This window comes from Sardina pilchardus, chromosome 7 (assembly GCF_963854185.1).
Source record: "Sardina pilchardus chromosome 7, fSarPil1.1, whole genome shotgun sequence".
NCBI classification, from domain to species: Eukaryota; Metazoa; Chordata; class Actinopteri; order Clupeiformes; family Clupeidae; genus Sardina; species Sardina pilchardus.
In genome coordinates, this window is record NC_085000.1 from 28,946,726 (window position 1) to 28,959,225 (window position 12,500).

The 12,500-nt window shown below is 45.2% G+C and overlaps 1 protein-coding gene across 1 annotated transcript in view; it reads right to left on the reverse strand.

Annotated features, from left to right (window-relative positions):
* Window positions 1-12,500, reverse strand: part of cacna2d3a (calcium channel, voltage-dependent, alpha 2/delta subunit 3a) — a 161,179-nt gene that overhangs the window by 138,789 nt on the left and 9,890 nt on the right. Inside the window, exon 3 of the mRNA XM_062542042.1 lies at window positions 10,059-10,118. Within this exon, the coding sequence (XP_062398026.1) occupies window positions 10,059-10,118 (60 nt within the window). The remainder of the gene's footprint in view (window positions 1-10,058; window positions 10,119-12,500) is intronic.

Consider the following 12,500-nt stretch of genomic DNA (forward strand, 5'->3'; position numbering starts at 1 on the left):
TGGAGCTGCGTGCGCAGCTTGGAAACGGAACACTCCGATCAGAGCCATTATCATACATGTATCTATATGGCTCTGACTCCAATAATGTAGGCTAACTTAAAAAATAAAATAAAATGCCGAACTACTGTCAGGAACTCCTCGCTTTGGACCGAGAAAGAGACATCATCCCATCAACCCCACCCTACACCCACCCCCACCCCCACCACCACCTTCCCATCATCCTCTCTGCTCACGGAGGCCATGTTGGGCTGCTACACTTATAGGGCAAGACAAAAGAAACATGGAGCTTCTGTAACTTCCTTTGATCACATGTGATTCTTTTGCACAAGTTCAGTCGGCGTGCGGGTGGCGTCGTGTTGGAAAAGCACACCGTGTTCCCCCCTTCGGAAACATGTTCAAAGGTTCACGTTGACCTCTCCGCCGTGTAAAACTTCCAGTTCAATGGATTTTCTCCAGTGATGGAAAATAATAAATAAATAAACAGACTCGCTAACTGACTGCAAAAAAAACGAGAGAGGCTCAACCAACTCAGCACAAACCCGCACTTTGAGCTACAGTACCATCCTGCTTGTGACAGCACAGAATGTCCCACTACTAAGATGAATGAACCAATTTAGCCCAGAGCAGGTTTTTCTAAGAACGTGTCTGGGTGTCGAGAGAGAGAGAGAGAGAGAGAGAGAGAGAGAGACGACCTGTGAAAGGGAAGCACAGCGGGAGCGTGATCTCCTTTGTCTCAGATGGGAGCTGTGCCACGGCGGGAACATTCACCGTGCCGCTCCACAGACAGCACCAATCTGCCTCTCACTTTAAGCACTTCAGGTGGACTCCATGGCGGCCCCTAAGTAGGACACATCCTCATTAGGATGCTTAGCTTAGCCCTTGTTTTGATGTGCTATCATCGTTCAATTTGGGTACCTTTTTTTATATAGGGCATTATAGGCTCTAATTGAACTCGTATTTTGCACTCATGAGAAAGAAAAATCAACCATTTGGTGTATCACTGCCTTTGGAATTTCTTATCTCTACAAATGTACACATTTTGTGCTATCTAAAGCAATAACGCTCACTAACACATACAGAGAAAGAATAGGGGGAGGGCAGCGAAGCAGCAAAGGGACTCTCTTGTGCGCACTAATAACAAACAGCCACTTACACAAAGACAATTACTATTGATCCAAAGGGTGCGAGACTAGAGAGACTAAAGCTAGGCAAATTTGTTTCAAATATGACACTGTGAAGGAGCTCTCCGTGTGTGTGTGTCCGTGTGTGTGTGTGTCTGTCTGTCTGTCTGGCTGGTGCTGTAAAGACGATGTAAGATGATGGTGGGCGGGTGGTGACCGAGGCCGCGGCTAAGACCCACCACAGGCCGAGGGATTGAGTCCATCACCTTGACACTCCGCTCCTCCACAGCTGCAAACCCAAAAGCTCTCAAATCCCCGATTATGTCAACACACGCCACTGGAACTTCAGCACACATCCGCACAGCTTGTCTGCGCTAATGATCCTTTCTTAGCGCACCGCTCCACATAATCACATCCTCAAAAGGAACATACGCCGCAAAAGTCTGTTTGGGGAAATGTAGCCGAGCTCGCGCAACAACAGAGGCAGGCCCCTGAAAGTCACTACATACAGTACCTGGGTTTAGTCTCACCGATCAAGTGTACACAGGACTGAATATCTTTCATCAGCTGAGTATAAAACTGGCCCTACAGAGACAGAAAGTGCATTAGTTGCTAATGTATGACAAGATCTTAGGGTTAACAAGCCATTTGGCTAACACAGGCTCTAATGCATGCAAAAGGTTACCTGCCCCTACACCCACTTACACACACACACACAAACACACACACACACACACACACACACACACACACACACACACACACACACACACACACACACACACACACACACACACACACACACACACACACACACACACACACACACACACACACACACACACACACACACACACACACACACACAAACACATACAGAGAAAAACCGTGTGGGATAGACAGCGAGGAGTAAGAAATGTGTGTGTGTGTGTGTGTGAGAGAGAGAGAGAGAGAGAGAGAGAGAGAGAAGGAGAGAGAGAGAGAGAGAGAGAAGGGAAGAGAGAGGCTGATACTCTAGCAACTAAATGACGAGGCTTCGTTTAATGCATTTGCATTTCAAAACTGCGAGTGAATACGAATGCATTTAGAATTAGCAGCTTTGAGGGATGGTGTTATCCCTGCTGCCATGGAAGCTTAGCAAAGTTTTTTTTTGGGAGGCTGAGCTGACATGTAAACCTGCCACCTCAAAGACAACGTTCAATTTGTCACCCAGTCTTTCATGTTACGTTAGGGCTACAGTTGTTTGTTTTCAAAAGCAGTAGCATGGGAAATAAACTTAGAAAACATTTGTTTGTCTCCTGTAATACCTTCCTTTTGTAAGGAGAAATCTGCTCAAAGAAACTCTTTCTTCAGGTAATAGCTTTACTTTACAGTCTGTAGGAATGTACTGTAGCAATGTATGCACTATGCTGAAAGGTATGGAGAATGGTTCAGTTTCCGGTAAAAGAACAACTCTCAACTCTACTTGGACATCATTAAAGGACCATTTAAAACCTCATCAGACCAACGCTATCGCAAAGCCTACACAGTCCTTCAATCTTAAATCAGACAGGGCTGTGTAACTCCTGTAAGGCCCAGCTTGAGTTAACAACTTGCTCATTAATCTTCTATCTCCCAATTACCCCAAATTTATGAGGCATATTTTAGCTACTATGAATGTCGTTTTACCTCTCTGTAACTCTAGAAAAAAATCCCATTTTGAAGTCGGATGGAACTGTTCTATGCTTGGCTGGCGAAGGTAAAGATAGCCAGCAGCTGTTGGCACCAAACAGCGGGGAGCCCTTTGAAAGTGAACAGCCATAAAACCACATCCCTGAGCATGTCCTAGCCAAAACATTCGTATAACCTGTAACCTTGGGCTGCAGAGGGAGGAAGCGGAACATTGTTCAGTATGTAAACAGCGACTTCAAACAGAATCTGACATCAATAAAGCCAAGGGAGCAAAGAGCACCGTCTCCAGTCTCCCAAGCAAATCTTTCACTTTTAACAGTCCCGGGAGATGCATTGAATCAACATTCAATCCATAAAAACAGGTGAAATCAGGCCATGATTCCACATACTGGTCATGTCAGCATCTATCACTACAGGTGTGCTTAAAAAAAAGGGGGAACTGAACTGACCTTGAACTCATTCATAAACAGAAATCTTCACAGGCCAAATGCAGAATCCCAATCCACTTACAGTGTACTTACTCATGGAAAAAACACACACAGACAAATCGAGAGTGCAAATTCAGAGTGAAAATAGCAAACCGAGTAAAGCAGAGTATCATGCATTTCAAACTGAAAATCATCGAAAGCATATCAAGTTCATCTTCCCCATTTCCTCCTTATCTCCAGCAGACATAAGCCCATGAGCTTGAGCAGGTAGGAAAGTGATAACAAGAGTTTTAACGCAAGGTTTTTTTTTTTTCAAGACAACTTTAAAAAATATGAATAATAGAGATTACTGCTCTAGGAATAAAGTGCCTTGACTTTCACCTATCGCCAATGCACATCAGGGGAAAGATAGCCAGATAGACAGCACTGATAGGAGGAGGACATGGATTTGGCATCAAAATTCAAGCCAGCCACCGCACTCCTGCCCTGCGCTGGCCCTGTCTTCTTAAATCGCGCCGGTCATCCGAGACGGACTTACAGGAGCAGACGGGCAGATGTGCGAGTGCCCGGCGGCCATCTTACCTCGGACAGATGGCGGAGGGGTGGAGATTAGACACATCCCCAGAGCTCTGATTCCACAACAACAGAGCAATTCCCAGAAATCTGCCTCAGCCTGCATTCACTGACTGTAGGCTGGACCAAGGTCTGTCTGAAGAGCTAGCAGACTCTTCCATCAGTGGTGGAAAGTAAATAATTACTAGTCATTTACCCAAGTACTGCACTTAAGTACCATTTTCAGGTACTTCTATTGCACTGGAGGATTTTTCAATTTATGCTACTTTATGCACCCACTCCACTACATTTCAGAGGTAAATATTGGACTTTCTCCTGCACTACATTTATTTGACGGTTTTAGTGGCTAGTTACTTTTAAAATGAAGACTTTGCACAATGGTAATATATCAAGCTTATTAAGCTTAGCTTAATCTTTCATACATATAGGATTAAAAACAGTGGCTATACTAGTGGGAACAATTCAGTACTTTTTGTACGACACTTTTTAAATTATGCTGCTGCTAATCCTTATGCAGTTTCACTTAAACCATGTTTTTCACAAAGCGCAGACACATGTGTGCTTTGTGTGTGTGTGTGTGTGTGTGTGTGTGTGTGTGAGAGAGAGAGAGAGAGAGAGAGAGAGAAAGTATCTTTACACTTCCGTGTTGACACTCTCACTTAAGAATAGGATTTGAATACTTCTTACACCACTGGCATCCACTGTCCTATTAAGCCCAGTTACAGCTGTCTAAAATTACAATTTCAAGTAACCAGTATGCACATTCTGGCTGATGGATTCTAAAATGTCAGTAAAGTCCATAAATGTGAGCAAATGTCAGTAGGTCAATGTCAATTTCTAGAACCCAAGTATTAGAGCTTACAAAGGGGACATAACATTAGCAAATGTCCACTAGCAAAGTCTCCTTGCCAATTTCAAAATCAAATATGACTCAACAGGGTATTTATTTTTATGTCAATCACAAGTTGGCATGTGCTCGTCTGGCAAATCAAGGAGCATTTATAGGGTGCACGCGAGTGTGCTATCTGCAGGGTATTACCAGACTCTGTCATCAGAGAGTAAGCAGGTTTGGAGACGGCGCAAAGGGGAGCCATGTCTCCTGAGTGAATTCGCCGCTCATCACTGTAACCTATTCCCTGACGGCTCAACAATGACTTTCATGTCCGGAACTGCACCCAGGGGCTGAAAAGAGATGGCAATTTTTGTTATGGAGAAAATTACTTCTTGGTATCGCTGTACAACCACATGGCTGTTTGTGCATGCGTGTGTGTATGTGTGTGTGTGTGTGTGTGTGTGTGTGTGAGAGAGAGAGAAAGAGTATATACTATGGGTGTGTGTGTGTGAGAGAGAGAGAGAGAGAGAGAGAGACGGAGTGAAATGCTGAAGGCAATAGGTGTTTTTAAAGTGCAATTCATAGGATTTATAAAAAGACTCCAGAACTTTTCTCTCCGGTGACTTCTTAAGCCAGATATGTGACAGAGAAGGCTGAGTGGAGGCAGTAATTTATCACTGTCAACCAGAACACCAGGCAGGGAGGGAGGCAGGGATGGAGAGAAGGAAAAGAAAATGAGAGAGGGTGAGAAAAAAGAAAGAAGAAAGGAGTGTGTGTGTGTGTGTGTGTGTGTGTGTGCGTGTGTGTGTGTGCACGTGTGTGAGAGAAAGGGGGATGCTTAAATGTTAACATTAACAGTGGTAGCAAGCTTCTTACAGTATGTTACATTTCACATGTAATGGAATCTCCAGTCAAATCTTCTTCATAACAACATGAACACACATCTGACAGAATGCTACTAAATAATTTAATTGTAAAAAAACACATATACACACACACACACACACACACACACACACACACACACACACACAGGCACAATGACACAACACAATCACAATCCCAGATACACACTACACCTGGTTTCTCTAATTCTCTAATCTTATTATGAGTTAACACATTTAAGGCCTTGGTGTTTCATTTTCAATTTCATTAGCCAATAAAGTGGTGTATTTAACTCAAACACAGATTAAAGTGTGTGGAAATACACACACACACATACACACACACACACACACACACACACACACACACACACACTTGTGCCTCCTATTTCCACAGTAAACTGGGCCTCCTGGGCTTTGTCCCCAACCTTGGCACCACATCCTAAGTGGCCCATCCATACGTTCACCCCGACATTACCGACGGCCACGGAAATCACATCTGACGTCCCCCAAATCGGCCTGTAATTGCGCATTACGGAGCTGTGGAATTAAGCTGCCCTGCTGGGGCAGAGAACAGGATCTGTGGAGGCGTGATTGCCTCAGACGGCTCCAAACCCGGCACAAATATTCCCCCCCCCTCGCCTCCCCTTTTGAAGGGGAGAGAGGAAGAGAGGCCGTTGGATGCGGAGGGGCGGGAGGGGGGTGAAGCAACAGAGGGTGGAGGAAAAAAAAAAAAAAACTTCAGAGGAGCGCACAGAGGCGAGTCCTCCAGACCAGTTAGGGGGGCCGGCGGCTGCTTTGGTGTCGCCGGCGGAGAGAAGAATGGAACACAGGGCTCTTGTTTGCCATGGCACGAGAGGCGGAGGAATGAATCCTTCTGAGTTATTTGCATGAACATCAGGAGTAAAAAGGGAGGAGGAGAAGAAATACAGGGGGGGGGGAAACGAGAGAGGGCAGGAGAGAGAGAGAGAAAGAGAGAGAGAGAGAGGGAGGGAGGGAGAGAGAGAGAGAGAAATCAGTAGAATAGATTACTGAGCCAATTCCACATGGGTGAGGAAGAGCTCTGGAATGAGCAGATAAGACAGAGTCATATCTCTCTCGCTGCAAGCCAAATATGTACCCAATAGCCAAAAAACACACACAAACAGTTTGGAGAGAGAGGGAGAGAGAGAAATACAGAGAGGTGACACAGAGAGGGATGGAGAGAGAGAGAGAAAAAGAGAGAGAGAGAGTGAGGAGAGAGAGAGAGTGGATGCTTCACCCTGCAGCCTCTCATTCCTCCATAGTATTTTTAGAAGCACTCACGATAATTACCAGCCTCTCGCCATCTTCTGTGCCAAAACTACATCCTACAGGCATCCGCCAAGGCTTCCTGAGTTGATATGGAAACCGGCGTGAGGACCTATCAGCTCGCTCCATTTCGCACGACTAAAATACGCCAGCCAATCAGAGAAAGGGGAGAGCCCACCATTCAGACTTCCTGCAACTGTTGATGAGCATTAGTGGCCCCTCTCGAAATAAACCCAGTCGACGAGCATTCCCAAGAGTTGGTCCTACTCACTCAACACACAAGTCTGCTCTAAGCTGCGTCATGCATATGCATCCCATAAATGAGCCATGAGCGAAATGCATGATAATCCCCTTACTTAACCCAGAAGCAAACAGGTGATCTAAGGATAATCTGTGAGCATTCAAACAGCTGAAAGCTTTTCAGATGATTTTCTCCTGCTTTAAAACAAGAGCCATTATAGATGTGTGTCCAGGCCTGCTGACCCCTGGATAATTAGCTACAAAAATCGCTGCTGGCTTTTCTCATGGCAGATAAAATTGCGGCGAGCGCACATATTACCTCGGCATTCCCTCTGCGGCAATGACGTATACGTAATTACAAGGCACACATTCCCATAGCAACTACCGTGAGGTCATTGCATTTGCAGTCTCTCCACAGTAATTACTTTAATCATGGCTGTCATTATAACCATCATCAGCACCGCCATCTCCATCATCACCACCATCATCCTCATCCTCGCCGTCTCTGTTACCATCAGTGGTGACTCAAGCCATAGGTGTCCAATCAGGAAGGATCGAGCTAATCACTCAGGGGTCTGTGGTTGGATAATAGCATGAGACACAGGGCTGCCCTTTACCCAAGTGTCACCCGCAAACACAAATCCCCATCATCTTCACAACTCCCTCCACTGATATCCACTGCTCTTGACTGCCTTCTAATCGACTGGCTTTGGCAAGTAGAACTAGTGTAACCACAATATTCCTTAGCCAACAACGGGCGTCGCCATGACACCTCAGTATTCAGAAAATGTGTTTCCATTTCCGGCGAAGCTGCGTTGTATTTATTTTGTATTGTTGTATCTATTTTAACGTGACGGTTGACAGCGCTTAACATATCATAACGCATATAAAAGTAAACTTTTCTATTTTATATCGGTTATATTATAGCATATCCATGCTGAGGGCAGAATTGTCAACATTTCGAAAGAAATCTAAGTTGAAGCATATTCTAGATAGCGTACTGAGAACGCACAAAGCTATAATGTTAACAGAATGAATGGAAGTTGAAAACCGGCCAGAATTCCGGGTAAAGGAATAAGGTGGATACTGAGTGGAGGAAAGTGAGAGCAGGAATCGTGGAAAAAGAGACACGAGGAGAGGTGAGGGTTAAAAAGAGTGCCCAAAAGAAGAGAAGAAAGAAAGAGAGAGGTTAAGGAACCAGAGAGGAGAGGACCGAGAGGGCCAAAAAAGTAGAGCAGAGTCGCGGAGTGCCAAGAAGAGAAGAGATGAGATGAGAGAGGGTTATTTCTCTGAGGCAAGATTAACAATTGATTCTCTTTAATAGAGCGTAACAGTAATAAAGTAAGGGGCCCATGCTGTTGTCTCAAGCAGCTTCTTAATCCCACTGACACATAAACAGGCTGCGAGAGAGAGAGAGAGACGACTTCAAGAGGAGTTCCCATTTTCACACCTCAGCACGTTTGTGCGGGTGTGTGAGTGAGCGTGATTGCCTGCGTGTGTGTGTGCCTGTGTGCCAGCGTGCGTGCGTGCCTGAGAGCCTGCATGTGTATGCATGTATGTGACAGAGGAGAGAGAGAGAGAGAGAGAGAGAGAGAGAGAGAGAGTATGTCAGTCAGTCAGTGTGCCTGTTTGAATAGGGACAGTCAGAAAGAGAGAATTAGACAGAAAGAGTGTGTGTATGTCTGTGTGTGTGCCAGAGAGGTAGGGAGAGTGCAACAGAAAGAACAAAAGAAAATTGGAGAGAGAGATATAGAGAGGGAGAGAGAGAGTAGATCAAGATAAAGGCCAGGATCCAGAGGTCATGTATGCCTCTCTGTGACCTTTCACCTTTTCACTATCACTCTCATCACCAGTCCTCCCAACATAAGCCTGCCCTTTCCTCCATTAGAATGCATTCTGGCCCCAGCTGTGGCGCGCAACTGGCTGGGGCACCTGCATCGTACGCCGGCGACCCGGGTTCGATTCCCGCCCCAGGTCCTTTCCGGCTCCCACCCCTGCCCTCTCTCCCATTCACTTCCTGTCGATTCTCCACTGTCTCTATCATTAAAGGCATAAAACGCCCAAAGAATACAAAAAAAAAAAAAAAAAGAATGCAATCTGACAACAAAGTGCATTTCAGATACCTTCTTCCTCTCCCTGCTCTACTTATCTCCTCTCCTCCAGGTGGGGTTTATGGGGAAGTATCGTGGTTGTAAACAGAAAGAATGGATAAGAGTTTTTCTCTCCTCTACAATTACGGACATAATGAAGTTTGTTATTGATACCCACAAATTGAGCTCACACAAACTGGAATTTGCCTGTAATTAAAGTGTCATTTCAGTGTCAGCTTTTCATTGCAGCATTGGCCATCAGCTGCCAGGACAGTGACTGGAGCCCTTTGATAACTCACTGTCACAGTATTTAATTTGAGCAAGCACGCCCACCCGCTGTCTGACCGAGAATCTATGACAGGCCTCTGATTGGAGCTGTCCGTGGTGCTGAAGGCAGGGCCGTACGTGGTGGTGCAGGTGGTGCTGGTGGTGCCGGGGCTCGGAATGCAAATCGCCCACCTGCCACCGCCACAGCCAGAGGACTGACAGGGCAAAGAGCGTCTCATTCACCTGTCCGCCTGTCTGTCTGTCGGTCTGTCTGTCTGTCTGTCTGTCTGTCTGTCTGTCAGTTTGATTGTTTGTCTGTCTGCTGGCCTCAGGTCTTTTACCCAGCGGTGTCGTTGTGGTGCTCACGGCCACGGGGCAGACAGGAGGGCTCCTATTCTCTCTGACCTTACGCCGCATCCCTGAGAACGGAGAAACCTACCTGATGGTCAAAGCGAATGGTGCGTGCGATCTTTAATTCATCCGTGGTTGTCGGTCATACTTTAGAAAGTGGCAGTGATTTTACTTTCTGCAACTGCTGTTTGCATGGCTGTATTGTACTTTTCTTTATATTATAAATGGGTAAGGGCTAACAGGGGTGGTCGTGTGATTGTGCAGATTTCATCTAGGGAGAGCACAGAGCAGTAATGGCTGTTGGTATTCACCTGGAGATCAGGATCCTCTTCATGCTGCAGGTGAGCCTCCTCTGCTGCCTCCACCAATCGCTGTGATGGAGAAACAAGACAGACATCCTCATTAACCAATCATATCCATTAAAAAATGTGTTAAAATCATCCACTGGCTGCAGCTATAGTCACAAATGTACATTGTGGTCCTGAGATGAACACATTAGATAAACCTATTTAATGTCCATCAATAGAAATTAATTGGTCATCTTTGGTTCAGTTACTGCTATGCTCTTTTGCTACATACAAACAGTGAGACAGACTGATTTACCCTCTGACGCAGACATTATTCTGCAGCCAATAAATCCTGACAGTCAATTTCACGGTGTCTTCTCCCATGAATAGACACATATGTACACACATAGAGATAACACAATTAAGTACCTCTATAGAGAACATACTATAAATACATAAAGTATAAAGTATCTCACAAAAACATATAGAGGGCACACACACACACACACACAAATACTCACATACGAACAAGCATAAACTCGCACACATTATTTTGGCAGTTTTCTCCCTGCCTAGTAAACAGAGAGCAGTTGTTTCCAAACTCATTGGCAGTTCCCGTTAATAGCTTTGGCCTGAGGATATTCAAGCAAAGCTCACCGTACAAACCTGCCAACCAAGGCCCCACCGTGCCTGCCACTCTAATTATCACTCTGTTTTATTCCTTCTGCCATTTCTCAATTTTCCACTTCAATGTTAGAGTTCCTCACTTCTTTCCTTACTTCTTCTTTCTTTCCTTCTTTCTTAACTGTTAAATTCCCACAGTGGTACTTAAGATAATACTAGGTAATAAGCACCTGCAGTGATATTCCTGTATGATGTATGATTAATAATATTACATTAATAATAAATTGCATACAAATACATACACATACTGTGGACATACATACAAGGAGAGAATTAGAAAGAGAAAGAGAGGGAGAGGGAGAGGCAGAGAGATCTTTAGAATATCCACTTAAATGTACAACAGTGCTTTTTTTTCCAAAAGCTATGTTTGAGTAGCATCTCAGTATCTCATTTCGACTGACATGCCCTCCAAAGAAAGCCAGAGAGGCGTCCTCCAGCCCAGAGTGGCGAGAGCGCTCTGAACTGGGCCTCACCATAGCAACCGACAAGTTGGCCTGGCCCATCAGGCTTCACTTTAGCTCTGTTCAGAATCAAAGTGTTCTGACTGCGAGAGCAACAAAAGCTCCGCTGTGCGCTCACAAAGGTCACGCAGACCTGCCGCCGCTTAGGCACGGAGGACAAAGAACCGCTGAGGTGCGAGAAGCACTAAATATAATATTCATAATGTACTCATTATGATTGATTACCACTGGTGCAGCACAGCAAATAGGGTTTGTGAAAAAAAAATGAGTCAATATGTGCATATGCAAATAGCTGGTGATATAAAGGTTCAAAGTTCACAACCTACACAAGTTAAACGCCATTGTATTGCTCTGATTTTTTTCAATAACCTGTTTACATTAGTACTTTTCTAATTCTAATAAATCATTCTAAATCAATCTAAATAAACAAATAACTTTTTTTTTTGATACAGAGCAAGGAGGCTTGATGTTGACTAGTCCTGGAGGTGAATGGCTGGAGGTCCAGCTATCCCCCAGGGAAGGCACCCTGAGGAGGGGAGGGGAGGATGAGACCACTGCCTGAGACACTGGATGAGAGGGAGGCAAAGAGCAACATTTCCAAAGGTCTACCTGAGCATCACCCCACTCAGGGACTCAAATGCCAACTGTTGCGCAGTGTGTGTGTGTCTGCGTGTGTGTGTCTGCGTGTGTGTGTGTGTGTGTGTGCGTGCACGCCAATATGGCTCTGGTCAGGGTTTCTCTGCCGAACACACACACACACACACACACACACACACACATACACACACACACACACACACACACACACAGTATCATCTTCTGTTAGCCACTGCTATGTCACCTCAGATTACCCCTCAATGAAATGTCAATCACAAGAGTCCACTGGTAAATGAGACAGGCTGTTTTGACTGTGTTGGCTGTGTGGTTGTCTGCGTTGCTGGGGAAAAGGTCACATCTCTGTTAGACACACTGACGTGTTTAGCAACTTTCAGGGCATCAAAAGCTAAGCTCTCTATTCATCAGAGAATAGCCAGCTGTTGTAGTAGGCTGCAAAGGATTGACAAGCTCTGTTCAGCATCTTCTTTTTGTTGAGTGTGGATCAAGCATTACATTTGCATGACAAAGCCTTTTACCTCATTCTGTCAGGGTCCCACATTGTCTGAAATATTTAACCTTTCTCAGGCCACCAAGGGTTTACATTCAGCTGTGCTGTTGTTGTTTGGTCTGAATAATTCAGCGGAGAGAAGCGAAAAACTACAAATCCCATGCAGAGGCAAGACCACACCTGGTGCACCTTCATCTTCTTCTCAGTGTGCACCAA